The sequence below is a fragment of the Peromyscus maniculatus genome, chromosome 5, assembly GCF_049852395.1.
Source record: "Peromyscus maniculatus bairdii isolate BWxNUB_F1_BW_parent chromosome 5, HU_Pman_BW_mat_3.1, whole genome shotgun sequence".
In the NCBI taxonomy this organism is placed as follows: Eukaryota; Metazoa; Chordata; class Mammalia; order Rodentia; family Cricetidae; genus Peromyscus; species Peromyscus maniculatus.
In genome coordinates, this window is record NC_134856.1 from 115,658,800 (window position 1) to 115,674,701 (window position 15,902).

The 15,902-nt window shown below is 38.6% G+C and overlaps 1 protein-coding gene across 7 annotated transcripts in view; it reads left to right on the forward strand.

Moving 5' to 3' along the window:
- Prp4k (pre-mRNA processing factor kinase PRP4K) overlaps nt 1-15,902 on the forward strand; it is a 32,210-nt gene that overhangs the window by 8,999 nt on the left and 7,309 nt on the right. For all 7 annotated transcript variants that reach the window (XR_013051561.1, XR_013051559.1, XR_013051558.1 and 4 more), the window contains exons 2-11: nt 316-1,512; nt 3,452-3,625; nt 6,054-6,209; nt 7,591-7,672; nt 9,224-9,434; nt 10,730-10,803; nt 12,521-12,611; nt 13,207-13,354; nt 14,566-14,703; nt 15,275-15,428. Coding sequence is in view for 1 of the 7 variants with exons in the window: in XM_042278334.2 (XP_042134268.2) it covers nt 316-1,512; nt 3,452-3,625; nt 6,054-6,209; nt 7,591-7,672; nt 9,224-9,434; nt 10,730-10,803; nt 12,521-12,611; nt 13,207-13,354; nt 14,566-14,703; nt 15,275-15,428 (2,425 nt within the window). In the remaining 6 variants the exon portion in view is untranslated. The remainder of the gene's footprint in view (nt 1-315; nt 1,513-3,451; nt 3,626-6,053; nt 6,210-7,590; nt 7,673-9,223; nt 9,435-10,729; nt 10,804-12,520; nt 12,612-13,206; nt 13,355-14,565; nt 14,704-15,274; nt 15,429-15,902) is intronic.

The window sequence follows — 15,902 nt, forward strand, 5'->3', positions numbered from 1 at the left end:
CTGGTTTAAAATCAAATTTCTGGAGTTTCTGTGTAACTACAAATAACGGAATTTTATTGTTGCTGGTTTGGATTTCATTTCAGTTAAATGATTTTTCTTAAAAACATATCCGGTACTACTTTTAATTTTTAATTCAACTATTAAAAACAATTTGTTATGTCTCTGCCACCTCAGCCTTTGAAATAAAATATCTGAAACTTACAACATTTTAGTGGCTAATGTGTTACAATGAGATTCATTGTATCATTTACTATTGTTATAACTGAACACTGGGTAAATATTGTGATTTGTAAAATGTGTTTCATATGTTTATAGAATGGATGATGCTGATAATTCTGAAAAGAGTGTAAATGAAGAAAATGGAGAAGTATCAGAAGACCAATCTCAAAATAAACACAGTCGTCACAAAAAAAAGAAGCATAAACACAGAAGTAAACATAAGAAACATAAACATTCCTCAGAAGAAGATAGGGATAAAAAACACAAACATAAGCATAAGCATAAGAAACACAAAAGAAAAGAAGTTATAGATGCCTCTGACAAAGAAGGCCTCTCCCCTGCAAAAAGAACTAAACTTGATGATTTAGCTTTGCTGGAAGACTTGGAAAAACAGAGAGCCTTGATTAAAGCTGAGCTTGATAATGAGTTAATGGAGGGAAAGGTCCAGTCTGGAATGGGGCTCATTTTACAAGGCTATGAGTCTGGCTCCGAAGAAGAAGGGGAGATTCATGAAAAGGCAAGAAATGGAAATAGGTCCAGTACCAGGTCTTCCAGTACACGGGGAAAACTTGAAATTACAGACAACAAAAATAGTGCAAAAAAACGAAGTAAGAGCAGATCCAAAGAACGGACTAGACACAGGTTGGACAAAAGGAAAAGCAAGGGAGCTGTTGACATGGCGAGAGAGAAAGCAAACAGGAGCAAGTCCAAGGAGAGGAGGAAATCCACAAGTCCGTCCAAAAGAAGCAAGTCTCAAGACCAAGCAAGAAAATCAAAGTCCCCTACCCTTAGACGGCGGTCCCAAGAAAAAATTGGGAAGGCCAGATCTCCTACTGATGAGAAGATTAAGATTGAAGATAAAGGTAAAATAAAGGATAGGAAGAAATCACCAATTGTAAATGAAAGAAGTCGAGATCGATCTAAAAAATCCAGGTCGCCAGTTGACTTAAGAGATAAATCCAAAGACAGAAGGTCAAGGTCCAAAGAGCGAAAGTCAAAACGGTCTGAAATTGACAAAGAAAAGAAGCCAATTAAATCTCCTTCAAAAGATGCCTCTTCTGGGAAGGAAAATAGGTCACCTAGTAGAAGACCTGGCCGGAGTCCTAAAAGAAGAAGTTTGTCTCCAAAACAGCGAGACAAGTCAAGAAGAAGTAGATCCCCACTTGTCAATGACAGAAGATCTAAGCAGAGCAAATCACCTTCTCGAACTCTGTCTCCAGGTAGAAGGGCCAAGAGCCGATCCTTAGAAAGAAAACGAAGAGAGCCAGAGAGGAGACGACTTTCTTCTCCAAGGTAACCTGTTCATGAAACATTCAAGCTCATTTTTTTCTTTTTGGTGTTTTGAGACAGGGTTTCTCTGTGTAGTTTTGGTTCCTGTTCTGGATCTTGTTCTGTAGACCAGGCTGGCCTTGAACTCACAGAGATCCGCCTGGCTCTGCCTCCTGAGTGCTGGGATTAAAGGCGTGCACCACCACCACCCAGCCACATTCAAGCTTTTTACTAGTTTATATTTTAAAAGAAAAATAGAGTGTGGAGATAATTTTAAATGAGATAGTGATGAGTTTCGTAATAGTAGTATAATTTAGTGCATTAATTATATTAATACTAAGTGTTTTGATAGTAATTTGTGTTTGTTTTATGAATAGCTTGGTGATTTCTTTCAAATTCTTGACTTAATTTAGCTTCTCATTTGCTCAATCAACCATTTAAATCCAGGCAATTTACTAAATCTTAGCTCAGTGAGAGTGGGGTTCCTTCATAAACTCCCTCTTTTGTGGGGACAGGGTTGAGACATGGTCTCATGATATAGCTGTGACAGGCCTCAAAGCTAGTGCTCTCACTTCAGCCTCCTAACTGCTGGGTTTACAGGTTAAACTGTAATGCTGGCCCTAAGTACAGTATACAGTCAAAGAAATGATTAGGATCATAGAACTAAATTGGGGGAAAATAGGAGAGGCTTTTTAGAAACCAGCTAATTGTGTATATAGGAATTGTGCTTTTGAAATTATCTGATCTGCCAAGTTTTACTTCCTAAAAAGATGATGGCTTATAAAAATAGTATGAATTCTTAGCTATTTACTTATTCCTATTAATACTAATATGTTCAGTGTAACTGTAAGTTGATCTTGAAGTTTCAATCATCACATTCTGGGAACTTGGAAGAGTGTTTTCAAAGTGCCATCTTAAGAGGTTCTTTACTCTTCACTTCTAAGTAGCCTTATATTAGAATCCCCCCTTTCCTTCAGCATTCTGCTTTGAGGCTGTTTTATTGATCTCTTGATCTGAAGTGTTTTAGTCAGCCCAGTTTGCTTTTAGTTCAATAGGAAAGTCTGAAAGTTCTATAGAAGACCAAATTTGCATATTCGAAACACCCCTCCCTTTTTAATCCAAAAAAGATACAGACTGAAGAAAAGGCCAAATAATGCAGAAGCCTGTAAGTTCTTGGCCTCCCTATCCCTCTCCAGCCTCTCCCAATAAGTTTTTATCCTGCTAGTCTACTTCGTATGCACATTATTGTTGAAAATAAGCATTTTCTTATAAATGGAGTCTTGCAATTTATCTCAAAGTACAGATGGTATACTATTTTGGGAAAAATACTTTGGTGACAGTATATAGGTTTTTTTTTTTTTTAAATAACAGCAGTAAGTTATAGTGTAGGTGTTCTGTATTTTGCTGATGAACATTAGATGGGTTTATTTTTCACGGTCATGTAGAGATGTCTGTTAGTTATATTTGAAGCTTCTTCATAGAATCCACAAGTGAATTTGCCCAGTCTCTTTACATGTACAATTGTATCTTAGAAAATTCAAGTTAGCTCTGACCTCACACATGTGCCAAGGCACAGGCATGCACACATACATATAATAAACAAATAAGATTTCTTAACCATAGAAATACCAATATATAGACACTTGAAAATAAGGAAATAGAATATTATGACCTATTTAGGTAAATTTCCTTTGAGTTATACATTCAAAATTTGAGTTTTTGTTTTTTGTTTTTTTTTTTAACATGAATAGTCTTTAAATTTATTCATTCTGAGGTCATGGGAAATACTTTTATTGTATGCCTCCTGTAACACCATAATGCCAGTGGAGTCATCTGACTTTAAATGGTAATTCAAAATAAATTAATCACAGTTACTCTCATTAAATTTGTGAATCTTATGTTCTTTACATGTTGAAAGGGTTCTTTTAGTTTGTTCTCTTAACTTGCATATGTTCCCCTTAAGAACACGACCTCGAGATGATATCCTCAGTAGATGCGAACGATCAAAAGATGCCAGCCCCATCAATAGGTGGTCTCCAACCCGAAGAAGAAGTAGGTCTCCCATTAGAAGAAGATCCCGTTCCCCATTGAGACGCAGCAGGTCTCCAAGAAGAAGAAGCAGGTCTCCTCGGAGAAGGTGAATATGAAGGATAGATGTTATCGTCTCAATTTGTTAACCTTTGCCTCCTTTTGAAACTTCAATTAGCTGCATTGGCAGGTTTTCCCACAGACCATTTTTCTCTGAAGCATTTTAGTTTGTGATCCCATACCCTCCTTTTGCCCGCATGTGGTACTACACACAGTTCTTCAGCGTGGTTTCCTTTGAAATTTATACAAGCCGTTGATCTTCAAGTACTTAGTTAAGGGCCTAGGGATGGTTCAGCTGCCTTTCCAGAAGATCCAAATTTGGGTCCCAATATTTCTGTCATGTGAGCACAACCACTTATAACTCCAGCTCTAAGGGATCCAGTGTCCACTTCTGGATTTCTTGGACACTTGAATACACATGGTATTCATGAACACAGGCACACATGATAAAAGTAATCCTTACTTAAGTTGATAATACTTAGAATTTTTTTTAACTAGCAAGACCTTTAAAAAAAACAGGTTATATAAATAACTTGGTTAGGATTTTCTAATTAAAACATTTCAACTCACTATTAGAGAGCATTTTACATAAAGTATATTATTTAAAGGTCAATCAAAAAGATTTAAAATCCATGCTTGCATAAACCTGAACTTATGCATAAATGAACATTCTTTTGTCAATCTTTGACCATCGTTGGAATATAGTTTAGGAAGACAACATACTAAAGGCTTACATTAACACCACCTTTACATGTTTCTGATGATTTACTTTTAAAAACTATCTTCCTAGAAATGGAAATAGTCAAGTGCTTCTGCTCACTGTAAGGTTTCTGACTCTGCCAGGTTTCTGTGCTGCCAGTGTGTTTAATCGTTGTGATCTCCTTCCTGAGCAGACTGGGGCAGTGGGGTTCCTGCTGCCATCCTCTTGGTGGCTCTCCTGTCTTCTCAGTCGTGGGTCCATTTTCTGTTTGTAGTGTCATCTCTCGTGCGTGCAGGTGTCCTAGATGGCCAGAGGGCACTGGATCTCTTGGAACTGGAGTTACAGGCAGTTGAGTTACAGCAAGTTGATCTTCCTGATGTGGATGCCGAGAACTGAACCTGGGTCCTCTGTAAGAGCAGTAAGCTGGGCTGGAGAGGTGGTTTAGTGGTTAAGAGCCCTGGCTACTTTTGTAGAAGACCTGGATTGGTTCCTAGCACCCACATGACCCACATGGTGGATCACAATCCTCCCTTCTTCCCCCCTTTCACTATAAATAGATTAATTAATATTTTAAAACTGAAAAAGAGCTGGGTGGCAGTGGCACACGCCTTTAATCCCAGCACTCGGGAAGCAGAGCCAGGCAAGTTTGAGGCCAGCCTGGTCTACAGAGCAAAATCCAGGACAGGCACCAAAACTACACAGAGAAACCTTGTCTCGAAAAACAAAACAAAACAAAACAAAAAAATCCTCATTTTTACTATATTAATAAATGTATGGCTGGAAAGTGGCTCAATTGGATAGGAACACTCTACAAGCATAAAAACCTAAGTTCACATCCCCAGCACTCAGATAAAAAGCTAAGCATGGCTGTATGTGCCTATGACTCTGGCATTTAGGGGACAGACAGGTGGATCCTGAACTGAGAGCTAGCCACTGTAGCTAAAAAGTTTCCAAGTCATCGTGAGACCCTGTCTCAAGACAGTAAAATGGAGGACAATAGAGAAAGACATCCTGCTCCTCTGGTCTCTGCATTCTTACACACGGATGTGTGTACTCACCCTTACATGCATGTCTACATGTAAAATAATACATGCATATATCCAGTACAAACCAGTAGCCTGTGAGTCACAACTTTGGTGCTGTGAGAGTGTTGAGGTACTGGTAGTGTAGTTCAGTAGTAGAGTGCTTGACTAGCACACACACTCTCCAGAAACAAGAAATAAGAAACACGAGTGTTTGTTTCTGTTGAGCTTAACTCTATATTTTTTCATGAGAAAAAAATTAATCTGACAAGTATTATTAGCTATGTTTTAGTTGTTTAAATCTTTAAGTGAGGGGCCAGATAGATTGCTCAGGAGCACTTGGTGCTCTAGCAGAGGACCTGGGTTTGGTTCCCAACAACCACATGGTGGCTCACTGTTGTTTGTAACTCCAGTTCCAGGAGATTGGATGCCCTCTTCAGGCCTCAACGGGTACCAGTTGTACAGTACATACATAAATACATCCATTCATTTCGGCCCACAGAAACATTTAATGACTTGGGTCTTGCTAATGCTAGTCCTCACGGTCTCCTCCCCCGGGCTGGGGTCTATGGTGTGCCACCATGCCTATGCACCTTTCCTTAAAAGACTAGTTTTTGGAGACATTTGGGTTCACAGAAAAATTGAGTATAGAGTTCAAAGTCTTCCTTTATTCTTCCCTACACATGCATTTCCTTTGCTTACTCTAATTGATACTGTAACAAATATTTATCTGTCCCTTTTTTCCCTTCAAATAGAGATAGGAGTCGAAGGAGCAGGTCACGCTTGAGAAGAAGGTCTCGATCACGGGGTGGTCATAGGAGAAGGAGCAGAAGCAAAGTAAAAGAAGATAAATTTAAAGGAAGTCTCTCTGAAGGAATGAAAGCTGAGCAAGAGTCTTCATCTGATGATAAGTAAGAATGCAGCTGTGCCCATTTCATGTTTCTAGTAGAGGAAAATTGATGGACTTTTATTTTCTACCTAAATGATAGGAGCGAATCCCTAATTTCATGCAGAATTTAAAAGTTATAACCTTTTGTGGTTATTAGGTAGGCTTATGGCATAGGTAACACTTTTCTGATTTTAGGGGTTCTGCTTTGTCTAAATTGAGTTGCATATTGGGTCATCGTTGTACTGAATCTTCCTTTTGTTTTTATTAGACCAGACCAGTTTAGGGGAAGATGTTTCTATACAAATTTTAGACTTTTCAGTTTATGTCAGATGATACGTGCTTTTCAGTTAGTTGACAGAGTGTCTGTCACAATGAGAGAGAAACACTTGAATGACTAATTTGACAGTGTTAGAAATGATTTAAAATGCAAGTTTCTAAAAGCACTGTCTATGAATCAAAGCTGTTTGAGTTGAGTTTTTCTCAGTAGCACTTCTTGCCTCCTTAGAGACATTTTGTTCATGTCTGAAGACATTTGGTTGTCACCTGGTGTTAGAAAGCCAGGGATACTAGATTCTGCAATACACAGTCTAATTTCACCTCACCTGACAACCCACCCCCCAAATCAGTAGTGCTTGAGTTAAGAAGCCCCATTTGGTTCTATGAGAGGAGGCTGGGAAAGAGAAGAGTTGTGCCTAGAGCCTGACGCAGCCACAGTGCACTTGCTAATGGCATAAACTACTGCGCAGACGCTAAGCATTAAGAGGACAACAGTGCGCTTATGAGGTCATAAAGACTGAAGAACATGTGGGTGGACATTGAGCCTTGTCTTTCTGAAAGAGTTTGTGTGGATTTTTTTGTTTGTTTGTTTTGTTTTGGTTTTGGTTTTTGGTTTTTTTCGAGGCGGGATTTCTCTGTGTAGCCCTGGATATCCTGAAACTCATTTTGTAGACCAGGTTGGCCTCAAACTCAGAGATCTGTCTGCCTCTTCAGGGATTCAAGGTGTGCACTGCTATCACCTGGCAGATGTATGCTTTTTTTGTTTTTCATGTTGGTTTTTGTTTGGTTTGCAGGTAGTACCACAGCTCGCTTGCATTTTTGATAGGAAATAGACCAGAAACTTCCATGAGCTTTCTGTGATAATAGCTTACTTCAGCTTTTCTTTAGAGAAGAGGAAACTCAGATCAGAGCAGAAAAAGAACTCTTCTCTAAGTTTATGTAGAGATCTGTCTTGTTTCTAGTGTTGGTGCCATGAACAAGGTGAGGGTAAAGCCACTAGGCTTCCATCAGGCAGCTGAGAGTCAGATCAGCAGGGCTGGTTTAGGAGTGGCTCCAACTTTAATTTTAAAATGTGCAAGGTAACAGTTTGGGAATCTGCAAAAATGTGTGAAAACATTTTTTTTAAGCCTTGAAGATTTTGATGTAGAGGAAGAAGATGAAGAGGCTCTAATAGAACAGAGGAGGATACAGAGGCAGGCGATTGTGCAGGTATGTGATGTTCCGTCTCGTGCGCGGTACTCGGAAGCAGAAAGGGTTGTAAGTTAAACCAAGAGGGGGAATAATGACAGTAACCAGGTCACTAGAAGAGCTCAAACATTTGTGACACTTGCGTTTCTTTAGTTATTAAAGCTGACATATGTTGCTCTTTGTTTTCATTGCATTGTAATGTAAACTTTTTGTGTAAAACATGAGAATTCGAAATTTTTTTAACAAACATGAAAATTCTGACAGTGTAGGATAAATTATAAGTTCATTTAGTAAAGTCTGTGATGTTATACAAAAAACACTTTATTATCTAAAAAGGTAATGGCAAGGTTTATAATTGCAATTTTGCTTTAATTTTATTTTTGCGTGTGTGCATGAATGCATGCGTGCGAGCATGTCTGTACATGCATCATGGCATGAGTATGGTGATATGCATAATTGGGAAGGAGTTGGTTCCCTCCCCCCATGTGTGGGTTCTGGAGTTTGAACTTGGATTGCCAGGCTTGGTAGCAGTTAACTTTGGCCCACCGAGCCTTAATTGCCAGCCCATAATTGGGGTTTAAATGAAAATTGTGTGAGAAAGGTGTTCCACACAGGTCTCAACAGTAATGAAGTAATAACATTTGCTGTTTTAAAAGATAAACCACGTGTCCTTGGCTGTGCTTAGTCCAAAGCCTGGTACAGTCACTGGGGCCGTTAGAGACAACAGTCCTCATAAAATAAAGTGCCTTCTCAAAGGACAGAGACAAGAACAGCCATGGCAGCTCACTTACCACACATAGCAAATGGTAAGGCAGGAAACCAAGGCAAGAATCAACTGCAGAGGAAGCAGGACAGACCTGAAAGGTTTTTAGTGGTACTCTGGTAAAGTCTTGAATAAGCCCATACCCCTGAAAACTTGGTTGAATCCGTTTTACTCTTGTTCAAGTTCATGACCCCTTATCTGCAACCCTTGCCAGATGGGCTTCAAAACTTAGACACTTTTGAATGCTAAAAGAGTAATATGGTGTGTGTCTGTGCACATCACTTAGAGCCTTTTGAAGGAACTAAAACAGATCCTGTAATTAGCTCATTAATATTTCTAAAATGAGATGTATGAGTGGTCATACCAGATGATAAAGAACAATGATAAATAGAATTTCATATGGTCAGGTCAGGTTTTACCACCTGATGACTGTACGCCAAACACGGAAATACTTTTCAGAGTTTTTTTGGGGGGCGGGGGGCGGGGGGGGGTTGAGACAGGGTTTCTCTGTGTAGTTTTGGTTCCTGTCCTGGATCTTGCTCTGTAGCCCAGGCTAGCCTCGAACTCACAGAGATCTGCCTGGCTCTGCCTCCCAAGCGCTGGGATTAAAGGTGTGTGCTACCACCACCTGGCCACTTTTCAGAGTTTGTGATGTTTGGAATTTTGTAAGGATTATGCACCTGATGCAAGCCAGGCATGGATGCCTTTGTTTTACATTTGCTTGACTCTGTCTTAATGCAGCAACTCTTTGAAATTAATATATTTAGATAATTGGTTTTCTAAAACTGATATATCTATTGTTATTACAGAAATATAAATATCTTGCTGAAGATAGCAATATATCTGTGCCATCTGAGCCGAGCAGCCCCCAGAGCAGCACGAGGTCACGATCACCTTCTCCAGATGACATCTTGGAGCGGGTGGCTGCTGATGTAAAAGAATATGAGCGGGAGAATGTTGACACATTTGAGGCCTCAGTAAAAGCCAAACATAACCTGATGACAGTTGAACAGAATAATGGTGAGTTAGAGTGTCTTAATGGTGCTTTTCTCTAGTTTTAGCTGTATAACTATAATGATAAGATTTGAGGGAAAGTAAAGGGAGTAGGAAGATTTTGCTCAAATAATGCTCTACAGTGTGCTTTTTAGCTTATTTTCTGTAGATATGTGTCTGTGTATGGTAGGGGTTGCATGTGCAGGCCAGGGGACAACCCCAGATTTTATTTCTCAGGTCCTATTCACCTTTTCTTGTCTTGGAACTTGCTAATTAGGCCAGGCTAAGTGGCCATGGAGTCTACCTGCCTTTGTCTCCCCAGTGTGGGAGTCACAAGTGTGTGCAGCTGTGATGCCCTGCTTTTTAATACAGATTCTGGCAAGGCAAGGACTCTACTGATTCTCATTTCTTGTCAAGGATGTCTCTATTTTTATTCAGTTATCTGACAGATATATGTGAATTATGTCCAGTTGTGGTGACCCATTGGATACTCATTTAACAATACTGTACATCAGGCTGTTTTCAGTGCTGAGCTACGGGGTTTTGGAATAGTTTTCTAGAGAGCCAATGTGCAGGAAGTAAAAAGTTTTATTACTACTACTGATTTTTCTGTTGACTTAGGTTCTAGTTTCTGTTTTTATTTCTCAAGTATTAATCTAAGAAGCGTGATTCTTGGATCAGGAGTGGATTAGTTATGTGTGCTCTTGTTGTCAGATTCTCTTCTTGCAAGTTGTGTGATCTTGCCATCCCATAAACCACACCTGGGTACTTATTTAGCCAAAGTCTTATTAGTATAGGTGTTATCTTCTTTTGGAATTTTAGCCACTGTCCTTAATAAGCTCTTGTACTTAATGGTAGTTTTAATTTTCATTTCCCTTAGGTGTGTGTTCCCTTGTTGAAAACCATTGTATTTCTTATTTCCTCTGTAGTCTTCTAAATGGGTATTAGGTATTTTAGGGGCAAATTATAAACCAGATGGATGCTGATCTTTCTCTGTCCAGAGGAGGAGATTAACCCTTTGAGGTATTTAAATAAGATTTTAAGTTAATTTAAAATTAACTTCATTTTAATCCAGGATTATCATGTAGTAGCTGTTAACTTATTTATTTAAACTGGCAGTGGCAAAAGTTGATGTTAGTCTTTTTGGCGTGTACTTATAGTGGATTTTTATATCAAGCGTAATGAGCTGCTTCTCAATTGAATTATTGGTTGAAAGCCAATGTGAAAGATGGAAAAAGAGTTTGATAATACTGATTTTTCTGTTGACTTCAATTTTAATTTCTGTTTTTATTTCTCAAGTGTTAATACATATTTCATTTAAGGGTCATCTCAGAAGAAGCTTTTGGCGCCTGATATGTTTACGGAATCTGATGATATGTTTGCTGCTTATTTTGATGTGAGTAATTTTAAATCAGTGACTTAACTGTTTAGCTAGTGCATGAGCAGTTACAGAGAGAAATGAGGTCCACGTTAACACAAGAGAACATCTGGACAGCCTCTGTGCACAGCATCTCAAAACTGAAGTGGACTAGCTTTGTTCCTCCTGGAGGCCAAAACTATATCAGAGTTTTTAAAAGATGTACAACAGAAGAACTTTACTGAAGTTATATACACCTACCCAGAAGCCTACATGTGTAGTACTTACCCACCGCAACACATGAACAGGAATGTGTGTGTGTGTGTGTGTGTGTGTGTGTGTGTGTGTGTGTGTGTGTGTGTGTTAGATACCGTAAGGGGTTGCTTAAATGACCTTAGTGACTAGTTATTTTTTGTTGTTGTTGTTTTGATTTTCATTTTATTTTTGTTCTTGTTTTGCTGTAATGTTTAGCAATGCCTTTTTTTTTTTTTTTGGTTTTTCGAGACAGGGTTTCTCTGCGTAGCTTTGCGCCTTTTCTGGAGCTCACTTGGTAGCCCAGGCTGGCCTCGAACTCACAGAGATCCGCCTGGCTCTGCCTCCCAAGTGCTGGGATTAAAGGCGTGCGCCACCACCGCCCGGCTAGCAATGCCTTTTATTGAAAGTCTTTACTTACAAATACACCTGAAAGTCTGGAACCATTTTCAGTTTATATTTAAAGGGTCATAAGAAATACAAGGCATTAGTAAGAACAAATAGAGGATAAATGTAACAGGAAAAATAAAAATGAAGTAGAATAAACAGTGTATGGGACCCTGAAGACATTATGATTGGCCTAAATAATAATTTGTAATGCATCACCTGGACCACAACAGACACACTAGAAGAGGATGAGTTAAGATGAAGTGAATCTTTTCCCCATTGAAGTATCAGCACCCATCAGTGAGGAGAAAAGACTGATTTGGGTTCCAATCTATCATCAGTTGGCCTTGCTGCTTTGGGTCCGTGAATAGGCAGCACCTTGTGCAGGAGCAGGTGGCAGTAAAATTGCTCATCTAATAGTCAAGAAGGGGAAGAAAATGAGAAGGAGTTTTGGATCTCAGAGTCTTCTTTGAACTTCTACTAGGTGTCAGCTCTTACATGATTCCACTGCCTTCCAGTAGTGTCAGTCTGAGAAACCAGAGACTTGGGAGTGTGAGTTGGGGGTGTTTAATAACCAAACAATAACATTATTGCAGGACCTTCTGGGTATCATGGGGTAATATGGATAGGGTTCTTCACAAATGCTAGATAGATACTGTTATTTTTAATATTCCACACAGGCTTAACCTAGTACAGCCCGTGAATATTATACTACATTTCATGCCTGTGTGGTAAGGGTACAAATGTGGACATAGACAGGGAAGCAGAGAAAGAAAGGATGAAAATCGGTAGGTAATGTTGGACACTCTGATAGTTAACGGAGTTCATTGTGTAGGGATTTTTCCAGTCTGTCTTACCAGCTACAGGAAACCAAAACTGATTTTTAATTTTTATTTTCACTTTTAATGCCCTAATCATAACCCAAAAGCTTTTGGGAATCTTGAATGTTTTTTCTGTTATTAGGATTATAAGACATTTTGGTAATTATGGTACCTTGAATTTATATAAGCAATAGTAACCATCAACGGATCTAATGAAATGTTAGTTTTGCCATTTTTTGTTATTAAGGAGGTTTGCAGTCACCTGGCAACCACTCATGTTGCCTCCCTCATTTCAGAGTGCTCGTCTCCGGGCTGCTGGCATTGGGAAAGATTTCAAAGAGAATCCCAACCTCAGAGATAATTGGACAGATGCAGAAGGCTATTACCGTAAGTTTGCTTTTCTCATCAACTTTAAAATTCATTGTGCAATTCCATAAAGGCACACTGCTCAATGTAATCATACATTTTTGAACACTGAGTAGAAAAGTGTGGCACAACCAGTCACAGCACATGAACTTTAGTTATATTCCACTCTGCAGCTCAGAAGCATTACGTATTAATTAAATAAAGCAAGGCTAAATCTGTGTATAGATATTTTCAGCCATGAGTGAATCCTCTAGAGGAGAGAGAGGGTCTATCACTACACCATCTTTACATTATAGGTCAAGAGAGCAACATACCGAGGCACTCAGGTGCCAGTCCGACAGTATTTGTCATGTACTACTGTAGCTGATGACACTTCAGTGAGCACATGTGTAAAGTTGCCAGCCGTTGACAGGACCACGGAACTCTTAGTTGTCTGAAATAGGCGTACAGCTTCTTCCACATTCTAAAAACAGGACCAACTGAGGCAGTGACTGGTTTCCCATTGTATATTAGAAACAGTGGAGATTTGATCTATTTTTTAAACGACTTCAATGTGTTAACAACCTTTTGATTTTGCTCTTATAATCAGACTTCTAATTTTTAAATTTGGTTTTAGGAGTGAACATCGGGGAAGTCCTAGATAAGCGTTATAATGTATATGGCTACACTGGGCAGGGTGTGTTCAGCAATGTTGTCCGTGCCAGGGATAACGCTAGAGCCAATCAGGAAGTGGCTGTCAAGATCATCAGGAACAATGAACTCATGTAAGTAACTGAACCGAAAACAACAACAAAACATCCAGTCAGGAATCTTAGTTAAATAAAATTTTTAGGAGAGATTTTTGACTGTAGACTTTAAATTTACAGCTATGTTTTACGTGGAAAGTTCTAGAACCATAGATTATTATGTTGAACTCATTTCAGTACCAGTATGTCCTCAGATCTTCTTCTGCCTCACCTAATGCCATTATGTGCTGTGACAACCTTAATCTAGAAGGAAGAAATTAAAATGTACATTGATTGTTACTGAGCATACAGCAGCCAGCAAACAAAAGTGATTCATTAGCTGCAGAGAGGAGTTATTTGTCTTTTTTTTTTTTTTAGATTTATTTATTTATTTATTTATTATGTATACAGTATTCTGCCTGCATGTGTCCCTGCAGGCCAGAAGAAGGCACCAGATCTCATTATAAGTGGTTGTGAGCCACCATGTGGTTGCTGGGAATTGAACTCAGGACCTCTGGAAGAGCAGTCAGTGCTCTTAACCACTGAGCCATCTCTCCAGCCCCCGTTATTTGTGTCTTTCATCTCCTGACTTTTTTCTTTCATAAGCTTAAGTAATTGCCATAGCCCTATATTTAAATCTGTACCACATACTGAACTGGTAGTAGAGCCAGCTTTTTACTGGCCTTCAAATGCTAGAAGTCTTAAGAGATTGTTATTGATGTCTTTGGTTGTCCTAAGCTTAGAAATAAAGATATGTTTGGTTGGGAAGGTCTGAACTTTTGTACTGCAGGCACTTTTAAGATGTACCTTATGACAGTTTATAGTCAGGTTTTTATTAGCAAAGTTATACTTAGGAAGACATGCCCAATAATTACATTTTTAGAAGACACAAAATAATAATTATATCAAGATATTTTGAGATTAAAATTTTTTAAAAAATTTTTTATTTTATGTACATTTGTGTTTTGCCTGCATTTATGTCTCTATGAGAATGTCAAATCACTTTGAGTTGATAACAGACAGTTGTGAGCTGCCGTGTGGGTTCTGGGAATTGAACCCAGGTCCTCTGGAAGAACAGCCAGTGCTCTTAACCACTGAGCCATCTCTCCAGCCCCAAAATTTGAAAAATTTTAATAAGTTAAAAATGACACTTAGGTACTTAATGTGTGTTACCAATGGCATATCAGGTTTTGTCTAACAGATGTTACTCCTAAATTCTTGTTAGGTCCTAATTTTCTTTTTCATTTCAGGCAAAAGACTGGTTTAAAAGAACTAGAGTTCTTGAAGAAACTTAATGATGCTGATCCTGATGACAAGTTTCATTGCCTGCGCCTCTTCAGACACTTTTACCACAAGCAGCACCTCTGTCTTGTATTTGAGCCTCTCAGGTAAAGTGTCAGAACTTGAGTAGTCAAGTGAGCATGTAGTTTACCTACCTACCAGCTTCATTCAGGGTACATGCAGGGGAGATTTGGGAACTGCTTAAGGTTTTTCTGCTGGTTCTTTTTGTTAACTTTATTTTCCTGAAAATATTCAATGTATAAGACATGAACTGACTTTGTATGTGTGGCAGACAGTAAGTGACCTCAGGTACCCTGCAGGTCCGCAGTCTGATGGACAGAAATAGGAGTGGTGGGGAGAGATAGCAGTTTTACCTTCAGCAGTATGGCTTCCTAGTTGTGTTTGCAAGGGAGGCCTTTCTCAAGTGAGGTAGGAGTTACTGTGTAATAGCTCTTCCTTTGTTTATTTTGAAAATTGAGCTTTATTGGGAAATTGTATTATGGATATATGTTATTCTCTCATCTCAGTGCCAAATAATTTATCAAGCATTGGGGATAAGGATTCTCTAAAATTATATAAAATGTATTTTGCACTTGATTTTACTTTATGCTTAAAAATATTTTTACCTTTTGTATTTGATTTTGACCCCATTTTCTTTTGTTTTGTTTTCTCTCAAAGTATGAATTTGCGAGAGGTATTAAAAAAATATGGTAAGGATGTTGGTCTTCATATTAAAGCTGTAAGATCCTATAGTCAACAGTTGTTCCTGGCATTGAAACTCCTTAAAAGATGCAATATCCTGCATGCAGATATCAAACCAGACAATATTCTGGTAAGTCAAACAACTAGGCCACCCTGTGTGTATGTCCACATCTCTTCCTACTAAGTGATAATAGGATTATTGTTAGGCTGCAAAATAACATTAAAAAGTATAATTATATTAGTAACCCATTATGATGGACTTTGCCAAATTTTATCTTCCTTTGAAATTGAGCCAGGAGTTTCATAAGAACTGAGGGAAGAGGAAATGAATTGTTGTCCCTTTTTAAAGAATTGATTGATGGATTTATAGTATGCAGTGATCCCAAGAATGATGATAATTTCTTTGGATAAAGAAGGCTGTGCAATGTTGCTGTGTTGAAGTGCGCTCTGATCTTGTGAACACTAAAGGAATTGCTCTCTACTGAGCAGCTATTTGGAATTCAATTTAAAAGGTGCCTGTTTGGTTTTGTTTTATATTTTGAGATACAGTTTTATTCTTTAACAGCCTCAAACTTACTATTTCTTCCCTAGCTTCCCAAATCTC